The 22,844-nt window shown below is 42.1% G+C and overlaps 3 protein-coding genes across 4 annotated transcripts; 1 reads left to right on the top strand and 2 right to left on the bottom strand.

Annotated features, from left to right (window-relative positions):
* Positions 1-397: 397 nt before the first annotated feature.
* On the bottom strand, positions 398-10,766 carry htatsf1 (HIV-1 Tat specific factor 1). Of its 2 annotated transcripts, none has more exons than XM_069146133.1 (10): positions 10,698-10,766; positions 3,954-4,118; positions 3,119-3,347; positions 2,817-2,864; positions 2,539-2,693; positions 2,208-2,371; positions 1,982-2,078; positions 1,787-1,876; positions 1,550-1,687; positions 398-802 (listed from the first exon to the last, which is right to left on the bottom strand). In XM_069146133.1, the coding sequence occupies exons 2-10, from the start codon at positions 4,116-4,118 to the stop codon at positions 554-556; spliced, it is 1,335 nt and encodes a 444-aa protein (XP_069002234.1). In that variant the 5' UTR covers positions 10,698-10,766; the 3' UTR covers positions 398-553. The 2 variants fall into 2 exon arrangements, with proteins under 2 accessions (XP_069002234.1, XP_069002233.1); XM_069146132.1 differs by lacking the exon at positions 10,698-10,766 and adding an exon at positions 4,701-4,921.
* On the top strand, positions 5,105-17,250 carry LOC138195986 (stanniocalcin-2-like). The gene is made up of 7 exons (XM_069145642.1): positions 5,105-5,332; positions 5,541-5,665; positions 5,947-6,157; positions 11,549-11,693; positions 12,834-12,976; positions 14,821-15,032; positions 16,767-17,250. Exons 1-7 carry the CDS (start codon positions 5,183-5,185, stop codon positions 17,092-17,094), a joined length of 1,314 nt encoding a protein of 437 aa, XP_069001743.1. The 5' UTR covers positions 5,105-5,182; the 3' UTR covers positions 17,095-17,250.
* Positions 17,251-17,390: 140 nt separating this feature from the next.
* On the bottom strand, positions 17,391-22,520 carry bnip1b (BCL2 interacting protein 1b). The gene is made up of 6 exons (XM_069146134.1): positions 22,437-22,520; positions 21,230-21,322; positions 21,028-21,119; positions 20,515-20,622; positions 19,793-19,911; positions 17,391-19,637 (listed from the first exon to the last, which is right to left on the bottom strand). The coding sequence occupies exons 1-6, from the start codon at positions 22,518-22,520 to the stop codon at positions 19,441-19,443; spliced, it is 693 nt and encodes a 230-aa protein (XP_069002235.1). The 3' UTR covers positions 17,391-19,440.
* Between the last annotated feature and the right edge of the window lie 324 nt (positions 22,521-22,844).

The following is a 22,844-nucleotide window of genomic DNA, read 5'->3' on the forward strand; positions in this document are numbered from 1 at the left end:
CACTGAGTTTGTGCGTTCAAGGGAATTGTGAACAAATGTAAAAGGTAAAAACTCAACCACTCTGATGTGTTTTATTGATGTGTCCAAAACCTTTGATGGTGTTAATCATAGAAAGTTGTTTGTTAAATAGAGTTAAAGAGGGTAGACCAAACACACAGTGGTTTAAAGGTATGCCCTCCAGACAATGAAAGTAAAATGGGGCAATAGTGACTCACCCCCATTTGGGGTTTGCAATGGTGTCAAGCAAGAGCTAATTACGTCCCCGGTTCTTTTTAATATTTATGTTAATGATCTTTCCAAATGATTGAAATAAGGGGAAATCTGTGTATTAAAGGATATAACCAGCTTGTCAAGTGCATATCTGATAACAGTGTTAACCAAAATGATGAGAAAAGGGTAGACAAAAATCATAATTTTATTTTTCTACATTACAAAACAATATGTTCCACCTGCAGCCGTCCCCGTTCTCAGCAGTGGGCCTCGCCACTGTTCACCTTCAAGCAGAACTGTCCTAGTTGGTTGCCATAGAGAACTATGAAGTGCATGTGAGTGTTTAAGCTTCTTCATCATCGCTTCCTGCTAGGCTGCTGTCAGTAGAGTCCACTTCCTGTACCTGTTCTGAGGACTGTGGGTGTATTTCTGGGTGCGACTCGGGCTCTGTGGTGCTGGAGGGCTCGCTGGGTTCTGTGGCAGCGCTGCTCTCTGCTGGTTTGGTATTGTTCTGCTGTCCTTGATCAGCTCCCTCCAAGAAAGTAGACCAACCCTTTAGCCGTTCCTCACGCTCGCGTGTTGTCTCTTCCACCTGCGCAACAGAAAATGAACATGAGAGGTGCTCACGTCTCACCACGTCCAGAGTCTGAGTGAGTTCAAGATATCAAAATATAAGAGTACCGACTGACAGGATCCAGCAGCTTTTTTACTGTTCGATGTGAATTGTGACACAATGTGTCATTAACTTGATTTCAAAATCACAGACATTTCTCTGTAATGTGAAATTGGTTTTAACAATCAAAGTTGAAGTAAAGAAAAAAAAAAAACACTTCACCAGCTGTTTCTTTTTGTTTTAGAGTTGTTGTAGTTTAACACTTAAAACCTTGAAACAAACAATACCACATTGAGATTTCTTCTGATCTGTGACTCCACAGGGGGCCCACCCTCTTCAAACTAGTAGCCGGAGCACACAAACACGGACATTTTTCGTGTCAAGTAGTCCAAACTATGGCACAAGATTTTGTATTCATGAAAGACTCCAAATTCCAACTAGAAGCTGAGAAAATTGGTTTTTGGGGCCTTTAAATAGTGCAATCATTCCAATATAACCCTGATGAAAACGTTTTTCAGACTCTTCTGGAGCCACAGAACAAATCACATAGCTGTGAGTATCTGGGTGATTAGCAAACCGGTCTTGTTGTGGAAATCAGCTGCATTCCCCTTTAAAAGATACACCTTTAGTTTGTTAGCCAGAACCCCTATTTACTGCCATATCCTGTGGATCCCCAGTTCCGCCCCCCAAAAAAAATCCCTTCATATTTTGTATATTTGTATTTACCTGATAGTCTGTCGTTCCATCCCAAAGCTGGGCAGACAGCTGCCTTCCTCCAAACCAGCGACCGTTGAATGACTGAATGCATGCGTCGGCTTGTTCGGGCTCCTTGAATGCGATTGATGCCACACCGTCGGGGTGTCTCTACAGCACAAAAACAAACCACATGTCAGTTCTTTCTTAGATGCCACTGACACAATTCAAACCAAGACCAAGACTTGAAACAAGCTCAAATATACTCACATCAAAGAGGACGACCTTCTTGACCTCCCCGAACTTCTCGCACTCTGTCCGAAGATCTTCGCGATACTCATTCAGCACCAGTGGGTCTTCCTACGAGAGCCAACACAGAGAGCCCAGAGAATAACACTCACAACATGCTGTGTGTTTGTGTGTGAGAATAAGAGCATGCATGTGTTTGTGTGTTCCTCTCTGCACCTCAAAGTCACTGGGATGGAACATGTTCCTGATGATGACAACTTTTTCATGTCGCTTCCTCGCTTCTCCTTGCTTCTCTGGCCTCCAGTCCAACTGTCTACACAGACAAAAACCAAAGACGCTCAGGCACCAGAAACAAGAATTCCACCAGTGTTTTGGACAGTGAAGTTTAACCCTGCATGATGAGTGAGAAGCAAAAAAAAAAAAAACAGGAGACAGCATTTACTTCTGTTGCTGCTGCAGCTTCTTCTTATAATCTTTGTTTTTTTTCTTCTTTTTGCTGGCATCATACTGGCCCTTCAGCTCAAACCGTGCTTCTTCCACGTGGAGTCGATATCCTCGCATCTCCGATTCATCGATCAGACGCATGGCCAATGCCACAGACTCCTTCTGCAGAGTACCACAAACACACACACACACACAATCACGTCTTTGGTCTTCGAGAGTAATAAATAGAAAAATGTGTCTGGTTCGATGACTCTCGTAGGTTATGCACTGATGAGTTGGCACACGTCATGCAGACCCCGGACAGAGGAACGTTGGAAGGACAGACTAACCTTGAGATAGCAGCAAAGCCCATCTCCCTTCAGATTCCCTTCTTTGTCCTTGTACAGTTTGACCTTGTACTCCTCCGTGATGGGGTCCCGCATCACAATGCCGCATTTGGACATCAACTCAACAAACTCCTCAGTGCTGATGTCGGGAGGCAGGCCTAAGGTGACGCAAGCATGGACAAAAAGAAGAGCCACAGAATTAAATTTACACAGTCAGCAACTCACTGGACAGCTGTCTCCTTGGCTATGATAAAAAAAAAAAAATGTTTGGAGATACTAACCTGACACGTAGACGTTCGTGTTTTTATTGTTATCAATGTCAAACCAACCTACGAAAGAGAAAAAAACATTTTTCAGAAGCAGAATTTGTACAAACGTAAACTTAAAAACCGCACACAAATTCATAAAACTACCGTAAAAAAAACATAATGACCATTGTAGACAGAGAGAAAGGAAGAAATAACAGTTTTTATATAAGAAAACATTCATAGACCATTATATGTACATTCCGTTTAAGATTTCTGTTTGTGTATTAGTTAGTGCACTGTGTTTGTCTCCTCTATGGCTGCGAAGAAGAGTTTACCAGGATCTGCTTTCCTCTTCTCCCCTTTCTGCTTGGCTTCTTTGTCTGACGTCTCATTCTGATCTGGGATTGGGTTCGCGCTGGGATCTACTGGCTTCTCCTTCTCCGATGGCTTGCTGTTTGGTCCAGGTGCTGCTGGGTCGGTGCTGCTAGGTGCGGCGTTGTTTGGATCTCCTTCCTGAGTGAAGCCGTAGTTGGCCTGGTATGCTGCGATGAAGTCCTCTGTTATCTGGAGAGACAAAACAAACCCAGTTAATATTAACACAGAAACCAGCTCGCACCAATTTTGTCAAAGCTGTAACTATTGAAAGTTATCACTAAGTTTATCACGACTAGATCCTCAAGTCATCTTGAATCAAGATTACACTTGAAGCCAGTTGCAATAGACTAAAGTTCGCGCAATAAATTAAAACACATCTCAAGTGACAACATTTGATGTTATGTGCACGTAAGTGAATGCATGTGAAGGCATAAAAGAGGTTTGCAATAATGTATAGTGTATGATGACATTTATACATGACGCAGTCTGTGGCCAAATGTGGTCAAAAGCAAGTAAAGCTGGCGTGAATCTTAAATTGACATTATTGCTGCTGTGCTACAGGCCGGCTCCTCCATTCAGAGTAACACAGCATACTGTGCAAAAAGGCAAATGAGTAGGACTTTGCAGTCACAACATGCAGTAGCAAAGCATGGCCACTTACATGCGCACTGCCAAAACTTCCAAAACAGTAACAACGATAGTCACGAGAAAGGCCTGAAGCTCGGAGACCGAGAGACCTCAAACAACAAATATGACGTCGGAAAAGAAAAGCTGAGAGGGAAGCAAAGTTCATACTTTGGGGAACCAGGCCTTCTTTTCGGGGTCCCAGTCATACACAGTCCCGTCCTCTGGATCAGTGTACGTGTTGGGGTCTGACCCGTCTTCATTCTTCTGACCGTAGAGTTCCTGCATCCGCAGTTGCTCCGTAAACTCTCGGTTGGCGTTTAATTCACCGCTCATCTGGGACAAGAGTGTGACATGTTAGATTACTACCCAGGACAGCGAGCCACTACGTTTAGGAATATACGCCGTATATTATGTGGCAGGTTTGTTCCTTCTGGGGTAGAGGTAATTTAATATTCTGCTTTTCTATTTCCTATTTCACATCTCGGATGTCTCTTGCAGAGACTTGTGACGATTTGGTTCCTACCCACCCATCAAAACTCAGAAAAAGAAAGCTTTTCAGGGGGTGTAAAAACAAACAAATTTATAGCATAACACTCTTTGCAAACAGGCTATGAGCCAACCATTTATATCTTCCTACCAGCGCTGACAAATCGTGAAAACTGCGTCAGCCAGTTGCTCAAATCTTTCACAGTGTTGATTATTTATGACTGAAAACGTGAGCGAGCCATGTTGGACATGTTAAAAATCTACTGCTCGTAGTCACACTTGTGTTTCTGTTCATTTCAGGAATTATTATTTTTTTTACAGATTAAACTTTGGCATATCTGAAGATCCGTGATAAACTCTAATAAGATTTAATAATAATAATAATAATAATAATAATGAGTTCATGTTAGCCAAGATGGCTAGCGTTACCTTTCACCACGATAGTCCAGGCGAGCTACAACTGGTACGACGGTTAACGGAGCAGATTCTCCCGGTCAAACTCAGCCACAGACCCAATTGGGCTTTTGTGTTTTGGATGCGTTCTCAATTAATTATTTTTTACTTTAAAATGATCGTTATCTACTGCCCGCTTGGCTAACGTTTTGGTTTTACCACCAATCCGCGACGACGCTTGAACGAAGTACTTCCGAGGTCAGGCTCTAAATGCGCATGCGCGACAAATGGGAACGGAGCGCTCGATTTGTACTACTGCATCTACCTTTTTTTTTTGTTGCTACGCAGCAGTACATGCGACGAGCAATCACCCCCCCCCCCTCCGCCCGCAGTTTAAGGTCACGTGACATAAATCGAGCGCACATCTTTGCGCGTCTAACAACAAGCACCGAGAGTTCAGTTAGCCAGCTTTTAATGCAGCTAACAGGCAAGTGAGTGAATATTTACTTTTGTTTGTCATGGCGGAGAGTAGCGGTAACGTGAACGCCAGTGCGGCCAACCTGCCTCCGGGAGACCCGCAACTCATCGCCATGATCGTGGAGCATCTGAAGAACAGGGGGCTTTTTGACGAGTTCCGCCGGGACTGTTTGGCCGACGTCGACACAAAGGTAGTCCGCTAACGCTGCTTTAGCTTCCGCCATAGTTGAACTTCAAGCAAACCAGAAAACGACGCGAGAGCAGTCGTCTTCCGGTTGCTGTAATACTACCTCCCGCGCGCACGATATATTGAGCGAGTGTGCTGTATGATGACCCGAGTTTGACACCGCCTGTTGTTGTTGTTGTTGTTGTTGTTGTTGCTGCTCCTCCTGCTACCAGCCGGCTTATCAGAACCTGCGACAGAAAGTGGACAACTTCGTCACGTCGCACCTGAGCACGCAGGACTGGAACCCGTCTATCAACAAGAACCAGATGAGGAACGGACTGAGGCAAAGTGTTGTTCAGTGAGTGGGACTTTTCATTTAAAAAATAAAAGGCAAACCCCTTTTTTGTTGTTGTTGTTGTAGTCTACAGTTAATGATTTCATAGCACACACACCTGCTTTGACATGAAAATGAATGTCAGTTTTAATAATGGGCTCTCCAGATGTTAAGTATCGTCCCGACATCTTGCCAAGGCTCAACGAAGGTGCAGTCCATCGGTGTTATTGATCACACCGCTGCTTCCCTTGCAGTGTGTTTTTTGTTGTTGTTGTTGCTTGTAACTCCCTGTTTGTGTTTTTCAGATCGGGCATGTTGGAGTCCGGTGTGGACAGGATCATAACTCAGGTCGTGGACCCCAAGATGAACCACACTTTCCGGCCGCACATAGAAACCGCCATCCATGATTTCCTATCGGGGGACAGAAAGGAGGAGAACACGTCGAGTTCTAACTGTGTACCGTCTGATCAGCCAGAACAACAGGACGCCCCGTCAGCTTCTGGCCCCAAAACCCCCTGAGGTGTGTTTAAAATCCGAGGTACACTGCGAGGCCAAGAACGACTGAGGATACGGTGAGGAAACGTGTATTTGCTCCCTTGCTACAGGCACCCATCATTTTGTATGGCTGCGTTAGCCTTTTGAAAAGGTGGAGGATAAAGAAGAAGAGGAGGAGACTGATCCATTAAACAGAGGCAGCAGGAAACGGAGTCAGGAGTGTTTCTTTGCCCGTCTGGGCCGAGGACAAGGCTTACCTCTGGAGGAGGACGACAAAGCAGGGGGGGTGAAATGTCACTGCGCTGCACGGCTCTTCCTTTTGGACAAACATGGCACATGCCTGGATCTTTCTTTTATGTGGGTTATCAGTCAGATTGTTTTTTTATTTGGACCGTTTTATATTGAGTAGTGCAGATCCGATCTTGCACTCAGGCTGTTTGTGTGCATATCCACGTTTTTCAATAATAACATGCTAAAATAACATTTTAGACTTGCAGACACCGACTCAGATGATGAGTGAAATGGATGGGCTGGTTGATTTCCAGTTTGGAGGACGAGAGGAAGAAGATTCTGATGTTTCCCTCTAACTTAGTATGTATTTAAGTTGTAGTATTGACTGGGCATCCCATGTGCTCAAATAAAAAAAAGTTGAGATCACGTCCCCTTCTGTATTCTTTTACTTGTTGCTGCTGCTTGTAGTTTCTGGGCTTTCATGTATAAAGTTACTCTGCTGTCTATAAAGATGTTAGCAATGTAATAGATTCGTTCTTTTGGCAATAACTTACTGTTATTATAGTCTGGATTCTCTGTGATTATAGTCCGAGTATTTTTGAGCCACAGGAGGTCTGTCAGAATGGGAAGTATACTCAAACTATTCATGTTAGCCTTGTACAGACATGTATAACAGTGTAAAAGGCCTCCAAAACACTTCTATGTCACAATCAACATAACTTTTGAGCAGTTTTTCATCTCTAAAAAGTCACAGACTTAACCACAAGTGGTCTCATTGACTCTGGGATTCCCAGTTTTGTTTACCCTGTTCTTAAAGGATCAGTTTGTAGAGAAGTCCTGTCTCTGAAAGCCTCCATAAATCCTCAGTCAGCCTGTTTTCAGTGTTTTTGTCACATCACAGCTTGCGCAACTTTATTGATTTAACTACTTGTTTTTGGCAGGAGCGTGATCCCCATGTTAACACAAATATGCATCAGTTTGTGTCATGAAATCCCTTGCGTGTGCATCTTTCCATGAAGTTGCAGTGAAGTGTTGTATGACATATTTCCTATTAAAATATAAAAGAATGAAATACTTAGTTGTTTAATGGATTGTTTGTATTTGGAAATTTTTTTATTTCCGTTTATATATATATATTTTTTTTTTTTTTTTTGATAAAACAGCAACATGTCTTTAACTAAAAGAAATTCTTGTAACTGGAAAATGCCGAACTCATTTACTAAATGAATAATGCCTCAATGCTGCTGTTGAGTTTTTCCAAAAGCAATTTTTCCATGGGGAAATTTCAAATTATACATATACTGCCATTTATTTGAAGGAAATTTGTCAAAGCCTCAGCACACAGAAACAAAATTTTTAACAAGTAGTTTGTGTGACATAAAATATCGTCCTTAAAATTGTTTCGCATCCCGTTGAACGAACCAAAATCCACTTCAGCGGAGCAGGCAGGTTTTCATGAAGCCACATAGGATGATAACGCTTCCGCCTCATATCCATTATGATAAAGCAGATACTTGTGAGTGCGAGCTGTGTGCGTACAGACATGTTGTTTACAATGAGATCATGTGAAGAGATGGGGAAGGGGTGCTGCATGTTTGCACAGTGGTGTCTGTACATTAGTGTGCCGTTTCAGGGTGCGCGTGTGTGTGTTCGGTGCCGGGCCGAAAGGTCATTGCGTGGGTGGTCATCAGGGGTTGAGTGAGGGAAGCTGAGGGATGTTGTTTTGAAGCAGGATGAGACTGAACAAGCGGGAAAGATTGCACACACAAAAAAAAGAACAAAAAAAAAAAGTCTTCCAACGTCCAAACATTCACCCCTGTAAGAGTACGTCTTCCCTGACTGGGCCCCTGCATGAACACGCACATAAACACCCTGTCCTCCTACTGCAACACACGCATGTTCTCAACCACATTCACTGAAAGCCTCTTAGATGCAGGGTAGACAAATCCAAGGAGGCAGAAGAGAGAAAGGTATGAGATATTTGTTTGGCTCACATGGAGACGCTGACATGACTACATGACTGGCCTGTCCCTCTGTGGATGTCAAGGGTCAGAGGTCATGGCCGCTAGGAGTCAAAACATGCAACCACAACAAGTAGGCTTCAAAATGTGAATTTATCAAAGTAAAAAACATTGGGGTTTTTTTTGTTGGTTTTTTTTTTTTTAAAGGGGCACCATCAGAAATAATTACACAATTTTTTTTTACCCATGTGGATGTATTAAGACACACAGCTCATGTAAAAACATGTACTATTCATTTAATAATGCTTTATAGAGCAGTTCTGTGCCATTGATTACAATAAAAGATGAGTTGCCACTTCCCACTAGCAAGTAGTTATGGTTTTTCCTCTTTGGTCATAATTCAGTGTTGGTAATACATACACATTTTTTTTGTATTACTTCTAAGTCACAGAGTTGCAGTTTCAGCAGCTATAACTATAAATAAGTTGTTATTGAATGGATTTTGGTCCAGATTTTGTCTCCTCTTCAGCCCTTTTTATTAACCATGCCAGTGGGGACGCGAAATAATATCGGCACATTGTGATCGGATAATGAAGGCTTTAAAACAAAATATCTCCATCGGCCCAAAATAAACATTTTTGCTGATATAGCAGGTCGCTAAATTGACGCTTTTGAGCCCAAATATTTATGGTCTTTGAATTGGCTTTAATTGCTATGCAGTTGTAGCCCTATACTATAATGCACTTCCGTTATGGACAGAGATTAGATTTTATTTGTTTTGCAACCTGTGAAAAGTAAAATTTACCCTGGTTGCTGCTTTTTTCAGATTTGTCTACAGTTTTGTTTTTAAGAAAATGTCAAAAATGGAAATGGGCTCCTTTACATAACCTAAATTAAAGTTGTTTTCTCATTGTGCCTCGTAAATGTGGACATGCAGTGAGCCATCGTGATAATGCCATTTCATTACAGGAGAAACTTTACACTCTAAATGGGGTGGCAAAATAATATAGGCAAATATCGGCATTTGCAATCGTCCAAAAGAGTTTGAAAATATGCCTGAGAAGCTGTTTGTTTTGGTCCAGACCAAGGGCCAAACTGAAGACACTATGCCCCCCCGCCCTCCTTTTTGTCAGAGCTTCCTTTAACTCCAATGAAGTTGGATCCATTGTCTGAGCATAGATGAGAGACCTGTCCTCTTCTACAAACAAACCTGCACAGAGCGTTCATACACAAGTCAGTATCCAATGAATAGGCAACTTCCAAGTGGAATGCTCCGCATGCCACACGTGAAAATGACTGTAGTGCTTTTCCAGGTTAAATCCTCTTTTGACCTCGATTGGCCCAAAATAATACACCCCAACATTGGTGAATGGAGGAAGACCTGGAATGATTCTTTCTATGGGAAGGTCTGACATTTTTTGCTCACCCAACTTCCCTCTATGGCACCTACAGAAACCACAGTTACACAGGATTTTTCTTGTAGCTGCTTTGGTACTGGCGATACACTATTTGCTCCTCAATCTGGAGGGACCCTGGTTTCTCCCACCATGGCCCACAGGGTCATGCATGTGCTTTAGAATCAGAGAGGATACATGTTGGTGACTGCATATTTTGTCTCCTCAGGCACGGCGGCCTTAATCAATCTCCCTCCAACTCTCAGCAATCGAAACGGGGTCCAGTTTGTAGATTGTACTCTCCTTTTTCACTTCACGTTAGCCAGATGACAATACAGCAAAGTCGCCAGGGAACCTTTTCTATTGAGCAAAGCAAACGATGGAGGTTTCTGCTTCCAAAAGATCCTCCAAATGCAGCTTTATTGCGTTGCATTTCAAGTCGCCCGTGACCCACCCCTCCTCTGCTTTCAACAGAAATCCGGGGCCTTCAATCCATCTTTGGCTGGTCAACAGCTGATCCACTGGTAATCCTTTTGAGGCTTCACCAGTTGCAACCATTCCAGCAGACTGTTCCAGCTGAAGCTCAGGCACAGCATAACCTTCCTTGATGACATCATTGAGACAGTTGGTATATTTCTGGTGGAACTTCATTCCAACAATGCTATGATTGGCATCACGATGAATTTTTGGCAGAGACTCCTTTCTTAAAAGGGAAGTTTCAAGCTGTAACGACCATCTTGAAGCTTCACTGAATCTTAATCATAATTTCAAATGAACTTTAACAACATGAAAGCCTTCATATTGTACCCATGTGTCAGAATTCATAATGAAACACAATCAAAAAGACCCTTTTCAATAAAAAATAAAAATAAAAAAGTTTTGACAGAAAAAAACATTTAATTTTAACACCATTAGTACCAATGCATTGGATTTTCAGTAACCTTTTGTTCGTTGTTAGCGCTACACATAGCCTACCTGCGGTCCATTCGTGCGTTTTTTTCGGTCGGCACTGAAGAGTGTCCCGTTGAGGGTTCGTGGTCCTGTTGTCCCACGTTGTCCCACATTGTCCAAACAATCCAGCTCGACTGAAGTCCAGCGATAATGTCCAATTAATCCAACTCCACACAGAACTCCAGCTATGATGTCCAATCAATCAATCAATCAATCAATCAATCAGCTGATCCCGTGAATGGCGTTCCTGGAGTTCCTTAGCAAGTTTCTTTAAATGTCTGTCCAATCGGTCACGTTACCACAAACCTGGTAAAGACACTGTATGCTTCCCCATTGACACACCTGGTGCCAATCACTTGAGGCTCCCATATATAGGCTACGTTTCCTGCTCAAATGCTCCACCCAGTGTCCAAACACAAAAACTGCATAAGTATACATGTGGTCACCTGTATAATACATAATCATAAAACAAAACAAACAAAAACTAAATTATGACTCCAACAAATGTGGGATTTTCTCTCGCGTGACCTGCTCTTCTTATGCTCATCTTTAGTTTATTCATAGGACATTTTATTCAGTTGCATCAGATACGTTCTGTAACAGGTTTTTTTTCTGTTTCTCTCATCAATGACAAACTCTGAGCGCCACACATGCTGCGCGTTCACAGGGCCGCGCTGTGATTGGTGGAGACCTTAACTCCGGCCGTCGTGAACGCGCAGCACTCCTTGCAGCTTTATATATTCCAGCGTTAATATCGCGGTGACAGTCTTGAGTGAAAACTCCTCTGAGAAGCGACTCCAAAACTCCTGAGACAGAGACACCGTAAAAGAAAACAGTAGCACAAAGGGGCTAGAATAAACCAGAGAGAATAAACCAGAGGTATGCCGGTGAACTTGTCCGCGGTGTTTGCCGTGTTTTTCCTGCTGCTGGTCTGTCATCAGGTGCTGACCATAGATCCGCATGATGTCCAGGAGAAACAAGTTACTCAGGTGAAAAGACGCCTGTCTCCGCAGAGTACAGGTGAGTTCGACTCCGAGGCACTCTTCCTCCAGACATTTTAGCAGAACAGTGGTGGTCGTATTTTCAGTCCATCGTTTAAATGTTGGATACGCATGTGCGAGGTTCTGTCATAGGTACTTTTGGGTCTTTTATGCAAGCATAAAAAGGTTTTTGACTGGCAAACAAAGAGGTCCGATTTTCTAACCAAAACTTTCTGTGACATCAGCGAAGACTGATCAACAAAACTGTAAGAGAACACTTTTTTCGCAATTCAAGTAATTTTATTCTCAGTTCATATAGTTTAACTCATAAACTTGATTTTTTTGTTTGTTTGTTTGTTTGTTTGTTTTGATTGCAGTGCTCTTACAACTATTTTCATGCTTTAAAGAAAGACCCAAGTACCTTTTACACGCTCATCAAAGAGTTGTTCTGATGTTCATGCCTACAGTCCTTGAAAAGTCTGCGAAGCGTTGTTGGGTTTTTTTCGGTGTTTTTCATGAAACTTGGGAGAGAAACCGTTCAGTGTGCCGCTCGCCGGGTTCGTGCCGGGCAGTAAAGCGCGCGTCTCTGTTTGTCCTCCTGCTCTGTTGGAGGCTGTAATTCAATGCGCAGCTCCGGTGGCTCGATCCTGTCCAAGCACATTCCCTCCGCACCAGCAGAGCGGTGCATGACGGCACCTCCGGCCCGGAGCTGACCTGCAGGCTGCACAGCAGGATGGTGTAGACCTGTAACAGCAAGATAATACACACAGTAATAACACTAGCCGGTTAAAGATTAACAAGAAACCCCAAAGAATAAGTGATCTGTGTCTCGGGCTGCTCTGGTCTACTCACCATCTCCTCAGCTGCAGAGAGACAAGAAAAGTATTTACAAAACAATCGATTTCTCATTTTAAATTCGTTTAAAAATGGTATTTGAAGAACAGGAAAGTGTTTCCAAAATTCATTTATCAAATTGAAATGAGATGTTCTGCAAAGTGAGTGTTGTTGTCAGGACAGGAAGTTCCTGATGTGTGATTATATTGCAGCTGCCCCCCCCCCCCCCGACCCCCCCATTGACGTACAGCAGAATACAGCCCAGTTGCACTCATGATCTGGGAGATGCACTTATCTCTGCCATATCATTGTCTGAAAATTAACACTCTCTCGGTTTCTGTCTCAGCGGAAATTCAGAGTTGCCTGGTGAGTTCAGGGGATGTCGGCTGTGGGATGTTTCAGTGTTTCAACAACAACTCCTGTGACATCCGAGGGCTGCACCACATATGTCTCACTCTGCTGCACAACGCAGGGTGCTACGACTCACAGGTGAGGATCAGCATCTTATTTCACACACTCTGACACTTTAAAAAAAAAACTCTTTTCAAAAGTAACTTGTTTGTCTTAGTGCCCCTTTAACCGTAACCGCCAGCCTGAAATCAAGTTCAAAATTAGGCTCTGGGTCAGAGAAGACATATCTGGATATGTGTTTTTATTTCATTTAATCCCTTCAGTCATTAAAGTCATTTGTTAGGAATGTTTGTTGTATAAGGAGCAGTGTATAGTTATGCATGGTAGCACTGGATACAGAACAATCTGAGAGGGGAACTGAAATGAGAGAAGGAACAGCTTGTCCACTTTACTAGAATAGAAATGCATGAGAAAGTGATGCAAGTCTAATGTGTCTCCGGTATGAACAGGAACACTGGATGATGTTCTGTAAGGATCTGTGGCGGCACTTCATATATATATATACAGCTCAGTTTTTTTTTCTTGAAATACATATAACGTGCAATTTCACAACAAAACTCTGATCCTGCGTAGTTCACTGGTTCTGTTAGATGTAACAGCACTGGTATTTTATTAAGTTAAACATTGACTCATTATCAGTTAAATAAAAGCAGCAGTGCAGAACTTTTGTCGACTGCTTTCGACAATAAGAGGAATTACAAAAACACGGCGCAGCTACAAAGCATACTCCAAATATTTTACAAATAACCAACATGTCCAAGAATAGTAACGCAACATCCGAGTCTGCCCACAGTCTCTTATCTTCTTTCACTACTCTCCATTGACGAAAAAGCAACGCAACTGAATATTGTGTTCATTGTCGATCGCTTTCTTCCAGCCCAGGAATGTCTCACCAGACACCAAGGTTTAAAAACGTTGTACACTGTAAAATACAGAGGAATTCACCTTGCGGTGATAACCTTAATCAGCATTGCGTAAACATACATTTATATGCAATAGTCCTGCACTATGGCTTTAACATTGAATCATAATTAAATAACTCTGCAGGTCTGCTGATCTTTTTATTCTCTTTTGGCGAATTGTTTTGTTGTAAACCTTGAAAAGAATCAGTCATTACAGATCAGTAGATATTTTTTTCAGGTGTAAGTACAGACCAACGCAGAGCTGTTGGTACCGTCAGTGGGTCCTCGATTTGAAACCGAGACAGACCAAAGCGAGTTTGTTTGTAGCCATCGGTTTTATCACCTGAGATAACAGCTGTTGCTTCGCATCAGCTTGAAAATGAAGCTACGAGGAGCAAAATATCCCATTAATTCACCTCGCGTATGCCGAGTTACAGGCTTTTGAAATCATACTTCCTCTTTATTACGGTAAGCAATAAGTTTTTTCAATGTATACATATCATGTGAGTTCAGTATGAAGACTGACTCAAGCATGTCAGATCCGATTGGATCCCCCGTACACAGAAAATTAAAGCATGTTTTTTATTTTTTTTTATTTAGAAATTTTGTGTCATTCAACAGCAGTTGAGAGACTAAAGAATGGAGGGAAACAGAGGATTTGACACATACATACGTATCCCAGGCCAGATATGATATTGTGATCGACAGTATGAAATCGATAGATCAACCTCTATTTGTATAACATTAAAAAAAAAAAAAAAAAAAAAAAAAAAAAAAAAAAAAAAAAAAAAGGAAAATTATCAATGAAACCAGTAAAGTGATGATAATAAGATGAATAAAATAAATAAAATTGAACTAGGTGAAATAGATCATTGACGACAACAGCAAAGAAAATGATATACAGTATAGCATGAATAAGTGATTAAAGAAATAATTAACAGTCCATTTAGAAATACCTTCTCAACCCCTCACCCCCTCCCATCCTCCTCCTCCTCCTCCTCCTCCTCCTCCTCCCCTCAGGGCAAGTCATTTGTTAAGGACGCGTTGCGGTGCATGGCGCTGGGACTGCGGCAGCGCTTCAGCTGCGTGAGCCGCCGGTGCTCAGCGGTGAAAGAGATGGTGTTCTCGCTCCAGAGAGAGTGCTACTCCAAACACCAGCTCTGCCTGGCGCTGCGGGACCACATGGACACCATGGGGAACCTGGTCCAGTTTCACCTGATGTTTCCCCCAGGGTGAGAGAGAGAGAGAGAGAGAGAGAGAGAGACACACACACACACACACACACACACACACACACACACACACACACACACACACACACACACGGGAGAGATGCTAGTAACTCAGAAGTTGATCCTAACTAAATGTCCATACTATGGTATTTATTTGGAATTTTTTTTTTTTATGACATTTTGGACAATATACTGTACTATGATATACTATATGTTGAACCACATGTTATCTATATATATTTATATACAAATGTCATTTGGACCTGCCTGTTGTCGATACCACGGTGTTGATCATCACATTGCCAAATTTTTCACAACATCTGGTTTCAAAATAAGTTAAAGCTTCAGCACGAAGCGTACATTTAAATAAATGCTGTTTTACTTCAACAGCTTTCTTTCAATTTAGTTTTTTCGCATATGGAATATAAACGCAGCGCATCCGCAGCCTTAGTTGACACACACACACAACATGAGTTTTCACCATCTGTAGAAAAGAATGTATTAAAGCTTATAGTGATGCAGCACTGACCTGTAGTTTAACAGTAATAAACAAACTGTTTGTGAAATGTTACCCGTGTTACATCCAAAGTCTTTTAAGCTACAGTATGTGTTTTTTTGTTTGTTTGTTTTTTTAAAGAAAAAATCACACCATCCTCCTTTGACAAATAAAAAGTACAATTTTAAAATTTGCAAAAGGACCTCGCATTGAGACATGGTGGTTTCTTGGTTTTGGTGCCCACTGACATTTTTCTCCTTTTCTTAATACGTCTGGTGTGTTTAAAGCAGCGGACTCATGAGGATAACTCTCTCTGTAGTGTCTGCCGTTTAGTAAACGTGACACAGGCCCAATCCTGACATCCACCCTCGCAGACTCTCAGACTTCCAGACTTTGAGGCGCGTCCCCCGGTAAGGCCGCGAGGGTTTAGGACTGTCCCACTGTTAAATCATCGAGTCCATGAGGGCTCTCTGGCGGATATTTTGAGCCCTTTGAGCACCCTTTTATGCAAGTCTGCATTTCTGCAGACTTTGCCTCAGGGAAGTTACCCACGTGGTCGTCTTCTCTCCAATAAGGGTCCGGCTACAGCTGGACCCTTCTCGTTGTCCTGCCCGTAGTCTGCTGGCCACACAATGTAAACAAACTAATCATGGAGGGTGTTAAAAGTGACAGCACTTGGCTGCTTGCTGCTGTGGTTATTTATTGCATGTTTGTAAAGTTTTTATTTATTTCTCTCTCTCTCTCATATATATATATTTTTTTTTTAATTATTAATTTAATCATTCATTTTTTTGTATGTGGGGTGGGGGGGCGTTTTTTCTTTTCCGATGGCGATACAAGCAGGGTGTGATGTCACGATGGAGTGTCCCATTTTGCTTTTTATACCATTTCAGCCCTCATGAACTCAAGCACTCAAACACTACAGCTGTGACATCTAGTGGGGTGGTAGCAGATTGCAACCAACTGAACACCTCGCGTGACACCAAGTTCCTCTAAGTTAACTTACTTAACTCGAGCTAACCTTTCTTAGTCTACTCAAATTGACTTTACCAACTCACTTAACTCAAGTTTACCTTACTGATGCAAGATAGACATAATTAGCATTATTATATTCTGTTTCTGCCTAAAGATCCCCCGGGAACACGACACACTGGACCTCTAAATTCACAATAAGTCTGCAGTGAAAATGCATGAGCGAGACAGCAGGGCATTTTTAACCTGCAGTCTCTTGTGTTCAGGCCATACGTGGAGTTGATGAACTTCCTGTTAAAGTGTGGAGATGAGGTCAGGCTTTTGGTCGGACGGCGGCTGCGCGGGCAGTGTGAGCAACACTGGGGGGTGCTGTGCAGCAGCTTTGCCAGCATCTGCCCTCTCAGCCACTCGGACGCCCTGCAGCACACCACCGCCCCACCAACCAGCGCGCCCTGGCACATAACTGCTCAGGGACCCCTGGAAGAGCCGACCAGAAGGGCCGAACCAGAGGACAGGAATGGGCTCAGGCAGGTCGACAGTGCGGCTGAATCTGGTCTCCCCTTGTCTGAGAAATCCAATGTCACCACTTCATAGACAGACAGGCCAGTCACACAGTGGGTGTAGACAGGGTACACAAAGATACAAAGAAAGAGTAAAAGTAGGGGGTTAGTTTTGTCAGGAGTATTTAGTGTAGTGTTGCTGGTGAAAGCGATGCAACATAACTTATTCAATCTGTCGGGGGTCTTTGTGATATATTTATATTTTTCCAGACGTATGACTTTGTACAAGGAAGAAAAACAATTGTCTACCTCACTTCCACATCACAGTACTCTGCAGTGGCTCCTTCCTTTAGCAACAGACATGGACATGGACATGGACACACACACACACACGTCAACACTACAGTGAATTTGTCTGTAGCTCAGGTGCAGCTGACGGCTCCAAGTCAGAATTCTACCTATTTAAGTCTGTTTTTGTATTTATGAGGATTATTTGTATACAGCACCGTGTAGCTGAGACACCATCAGGTGCTATGTTGTAGACAGTCGAGGTTGCAGTCTGCAGGAAGGGAAGCACTCTTTGGTCATGTTATAAATATGTATTTGTAATGTTCTACTTGAACGATCACATTTCATACAGACCCCAGGTTTCAAGAGATTTTTTTTTTTTTTTTCCAGTTTTTATTTAAATGAATCTTAAAAACTCAGTTGTAAGCAATTTCGACTGAAATGAATTAAACCACAATGACGTCACCGGACAGAGAGTAGTGTTTGAATTGAGTCAGTTCCGTTTTGTTCAACAGGTTTTCACACAAATTCCCGGTGCGGCATCTCGGATCGTGATGTGTTGAATATCGTGACATCGGCACAAACATGTATCCCTCAAAATGTTACAAATTCGACATTTTACATAATAAAACTACCCTTTTTGTCCAACATTCACACAGTCTGACTCAACACGGCAGACACCAGAGGATCCACAAATCATCACGTTACTGGTTGAAGGGAAGAAAGGCACGAGGTAAATTCCTCATGTACAAGGTGCGATCAAAACGTTTGAGACGGGTCACGTTGCGCACGAATGGAGTGCAGCTTAATCAACATCAGCACCTCAGTGGCACACGTTTTTTGGGACCACTGTAAATCACAGATGCACACGTACAAGTGGTAAAAAAAAAAAGCGCGCGTAACACAGGTGCAGATATTGATGGAGTGATGTTACGGGAACAACCTCCAAACGTTTTGATCACGCCTCGTACTTTAACAACAGCACCTTTGGAATACCCGTCTCGAGCACAAATACATACGCACTCAATTTCTCTCTCGAACACACTCGCATCATAATTCGACTGAAGTAAACGAAAAGTATTGCATACTCTGGCCTCGACCCTGGTTAGTTGTGAACGTTAGGTGAAGTTTTAAGGCCTCGGTATGCTTCAAAGTGCTTTTCTAGAATCGACAGACTGACAGTTACGTGCACTTCACGCAGCTTCTGGTCAGGTGCGACCATCGGCAGAATCTGAGCGTCTCTCAAAGCTCACTGTCTGAAAGTGTCCAACATCATCCCTATTAGAACAGACGGTCACATCAAAACGACACTGTCACTCAAAAGACAGAACAAAATTTCCCCTTGTGGGATTAATAAAGTAAGTAAGTAAGTATCTATCTATCAATCAATCAGTTTTATTGGCTGATATCAGCCTATTGCAGACATATCGTCGTATATGTTGACCAAAATGACACTTTTTTTTTTTTTTTTTACATACATGTGACTATAACACAAACAAAGACGGTTGGGATAATTATGAAATTATACCATTTGTGTTTTTCAATTTGAATATAATTGATACATTCACAATGAAGTTCACTGTTTCAATGCACTGTTGTCATTTTGGACAATAAAGTCGATCCTTAAACTGGTAAATGTATCAGATTTCAGTCAATATTAAAAAAAATTTCATACTTCCCAGTATTAGTGTCGGCCTCAAACATCTAGAATCAGTTGGGCTTTACTCAAAAGTCGCAGAGAGATCAGGGAGGCAGCCCGTAGCAGCCAGGGAAAGGTTGTGACAGGAAACTTTACATCCAGTAACGCGGTGACGGTACGACCGCATCTGTTTGAAGCATGCGGAGGCTTTAACCTTCCTGCTGTTCCTCGAACACCAATTTTACTTATTTTCTTCCTTTTACTTCAGCTGAAGGATTCCAGTTTAACTTTGAGAAACAAAAACAAACAAAAAAAAACCCTTTATAACCACATATTGCATATTGTAAACACAGGGTGAAAGGTTTTCACTTGACACCGCCTCCGTGTGCTGCAGTCCGGTCTGAGTGCTGCCTATAACACCTCTATATGCTTCTACTCCATACCTCCCGGAAGCTCCCTTCTCAAAAGTCAATCCATTCTGCGATCCCGCAGTGGATGGAGCCGGCCAGTGGGCTAAATGAAGGGGAAGAGGCGTTTCTTGAGGATGTAGAGGACAGTGGCGAGGAAGAGTGCCAGAGCCAGAAAGATGAGCAGCTTGTCCGTCAGCTCCCGCCGGTTGTACTTCAGGATCAGCTTCCTCCCCAGGTGGATGGTTCCTGTCATGCTTTTAAACTCATCATTGGTTTCCAGCACCGTCCTGGAGGAGGTGGCTGTGGTGAAGAAGAAGAGGGGTAGGAAAGGTCTTAGAAGGACGAAGATGGGTAAGGAAACAGTAAACTGGATTTACCTTTAATATACCAGCCATAACCTTGACAAAGGCACGTGCACACACAGACAAAGTAGAGTTTTTTTGTTTTGTTTTTACCCAGTGTGCCGATGGTGTCCTCACTCTGCTTCACCTGTTCGGCCATCATCCTGCTGATGGACATCAGACTCTCTGTGATGTTGCTGTTGGTTTCCACTAAACTCTCCTTGGTTGCCTTCCTGAGATAAACACAAAGCAGACCAGGTGATGCACGTTTGACGTTCCGGTTAGTGAAACAGTGTAATGCAGGACAGCAGCGTTAGTATGCCATTATTTGTTACCACGTTATTTTTACGAGTGGGAAGTTTGTTGGAGTTCAAATAAAATCAGATTCTTATGAAATAGTTTAGTGCATTTTGTCTCGAAGAGCTGAGCAACTATTACCTTCCAATTAGATTTTTTTTTGTTAACCAATTGAACGTTAAAGGTAATGATCCATCACAAATTACCAAAAGCCACAATGACATCTTAAAATCACTGAGTAAAAAAAACACTATTAAACAGGATTAATATTCCAAGATGCAAGTTTATTGTTCAGACAGAATTTTAACCACAGGAACTAAATCACAGGAGCTGATTGGAGCGGAGTCACAATTTCCCGAAATATGAGCAAATATAGGGCTAAAACCGACTGGGCTCTCGTTATACTTCCTGTTAATGTCTCCCAACATGCCCACATCGTAGGAACTGTAACTCCAAAGTATCAGTTTAAAATGATTTGAGGCTCAGAGACTCGTACCACCAGCAGCAGCAGCGCAGAGCCTCAGCAGACGTGCACTAACCTCTGCCTGGTGCTCTGGTTTTGTCCACCATGCAGCAGCTCGTCCTTTTCCATGTTGTCTATGGCCAGTTTACACGCCAGGTTGGATTTCCTCCACGCCGTCTGGTTACTGGGATTCGCAGACACACAGAAACCAACTTTTAGTTTCCTTCATCTCATCTGGTCTGTTGTGTCTGTATCCATTTTATTTGATAGCTGCTTAACTTTTATCAGCCTCGGGCCAAAACCTGTTTTTTTTTTGTTTTTTTTTAGCAGAGTTGACATTTATCTGCCTCTCAAAGTCTTATAAGCTTCTAATATGAATGTACATTTTCTGTTTCGGAATGAAAAAAAAGTTAAAAAAAAAAACATTTTACATGTGTAGTCACTTTTAAGATTCACAAGGAATCATAATACTTCCAATTTAAGTTTGCTGATAGAAATACAGTTAGATATGAAGATCATCATAGAAAGATAATCTTAGTAATAGTGTGTGTGTGTGTGTGTGTGTGTGTGTGTGTGTGTGTGTAAACACCTGAGCATTTGCCGCCGCTGGCTCTCCATCTCCACCTGGATGGCCAGTTTGTCCGAATCTCTGTCCTGCTCTCTGGCCATCTGCTCCAGATCCTGACCACAAGCACAACAACACGGCATCACAAATCACAAATCACAGCTCCAATTTTAAGCCCGAACTGCGTCAGATGAAACACAATGTGCATGTGCGGCCGCGGCCTGACCTGGATTCTGAGCCTCAGCTTGTTGAACTTCTGTTTGACCTGAGAGTTGAGCTCCATGAGGGTAGACTGAGGTCCGGGACAGTCCCTGATGTCCTAAACACACACACACACAATATGTATGATTATGTATTATTGATGCTGTAACATTGAGCGAGATTTAAAGTAGGGCAGCAACAATTACACGCAATTAATCAATAAGGCGGTTAGCAAAAATTAATTTCGTTTTATTTATTTTTTTTTTATAAAAAAAGATGCTAAATTTCTCCAACTACTTAAATGGGAATACGTTTGGCTTCTTTTAGTCCTCCATGATCAAAAACAGAAAATGTTTTGGTTGTGGACTGTTGGTCAGGACAAAACAGGACATTTTAAGACGCAATTTGGGCTTTGGGAAACACTGGTTCAACATCTTTCACCACTTTTGGACATTTTACAAACCAAACTAATTGATGACTTGAGTAAATAATTCACAGATTAGGCAACGGAGGCAGACGACTGCGGCAGCACACGTGGAAAGAGCAACATATATTTTACTATAAATTGAGTCTGGTGACGTATGATCACGTGCACTGAAGAGTAGCACGACAACGGACAATTATTGATTATTCAATTTTAAATCGGTTGGTCCTATACAACATCTTTTTTTTACATTATTTCTATAAACATTTGGCTATTTACGGTGCAGTTCTTTTGATTAAGTGATTTTCCATCACTGTGACTGAATACATATTAATACAATCATTTTCTTTACGGAATTATCGTCACATGCTTCCTCGATTAATTGCTTCATTGTTTGGTTTATCAAATGGGAGACAAATGCTCATCACAGTTTCCCCAAAGTCCGAGCTGACTTCATCAGATGATTTGATTTTGTTTGACGTCAAACCCAGAAAATGCTTCAGTTTCATGGTCCAACAGGAGGAAATGTGTCAACAATCCTGTTTCAGAAGCTGGAACCGATACATGTATACGCTTCATTAAACGAGGATTTAAAATTATTACTCTCTTATTAATGAAGTTATCACGGTAAATTAAAAAAAAAAAAAAAAAAAAAAATCCCTGTTTGTTGATTGTTGCTAAGCTAACGTTAGCTTCCCTTATGTCTAACTTTCAGACCTGTTGTATTTATCTACGGCCAAAAGAAAACACCAATAGTTCAGCACGACAAATATCAACAAACAAACAGCACGTGTTTTCCGGTTCTTACCTGAATGAGGGCTTTGATTTCGAGATCATATTTTATGATTTCTTGTCCGCAAATTCGGACGTGAACATCCGCAGAAGACGCCATTATTGTTTTTGTACGGCAAGCTGGAGGACCAAAAGACTTCGTGCTCTGCTAAAGGCGAAGCAACAACGGCCGCTGACTGAGTTTCCTGTCATTCTTAAATTAAGCAAGTTTCATGAGGTTTGGAGCATCGTTTGACCTTAAACATCAACTTCCTGTGTCACGGCGAAACATCAAACAGCCTCATCGCCCTGGCTATACTATATATATACTATATATAGTATATAGTATATATAGTATATACTATATAGTGTATACTATATACAAAACTGTGATAGTTCGGACAGAAATCCAAGAAGATTTAGTCACACCCTTTATTTTTGTTTA

The sequence above is a fragment of the Embiotoca jacksoni genome, unplaced genomic scaffold (assembly GCF_022577435.1).
Source record: "Embiotoca jacksoni isolate LCO1_2020_lvr unplaced genomic scaffold, fEmbJac1.0.p SCAF_13, whole genome shotgun sequence".
Taxonomy (NCBI): Eukaryota; Metazoa; Chordata; class Actinopteri; family Embiotocidae; genus Embiotoca; species Embiotoca jacksoni.

Excerpts from the sequence above, each read along its gene's own strand:
- LOC138195986 (XM_069145642.1), top strand. The coding sequence starts at position 5,183 with ATGGCGGAGAGTAGCGGTAACGTGAACGCCAGTGCGGCCAACCTGCCT. Across the intron at positions 5,333-5,540 it reads TGGCCGACGTCGACACAAAG|CCGGCTTATCAGAACCTGCG; the intron begins GTAGTCCGCTAA and ends TCCTGCTACCAG. Across the intron at positions 5,666-5,946 it reads CTGAGGCAAAGTGTTGTTCA|ATCGGGCATGTTGGAGTCCG; the intron begins GTGAGTGGGACT and ends TGTGTTTTTCAG.
- bnip1b (XM_069146134.1), bottom strand. The coding sequence starts at position 22,520 with ATGGCGTCTTCTGCGGATGTTCACGTCCGAATTTGCGGACAAGAAATC. Across the intron at positions 21,120-21,229 it reads AGCTGAGGCTCAGAATCCAG|GATCTGGAGCAGATGGCCAG; the intron begins GTCAGGCCGCGG and ends GCTTGTGGTCAG. Across the intron at positions 20,623-21,027 it reads CAGCGGCGGCAAATGCTCAG|TAACCAGACGGCGTGGAGGA; the intron begins GTGTTTACACAC and ends TGCGAATCCCAG.
- htatsf1 (XM_069146133.1), bottom strand. The coding sequence starts at position 4,118 with ATGAGCGGTGAATTAAACGCCAACCGAGAGTTTACGGAGCAACTGCGG. Across the intron at positions 3,348-3,953 it reads AGAAGGCCTGGTTCCCCAAA|ATAACAGAGGACTTCATCGC; the intron begins GTATGAACTTTG and ends TTGTCTCTCCAG. Across the intron at positions 1,877-1,981 it reads TCCATCCCAGTGACTTTGAG|GAAGACCCACTGGTGCTGAA; the intron begins GTGCAGAGAGGA and ends TGGCTCTCGTAG.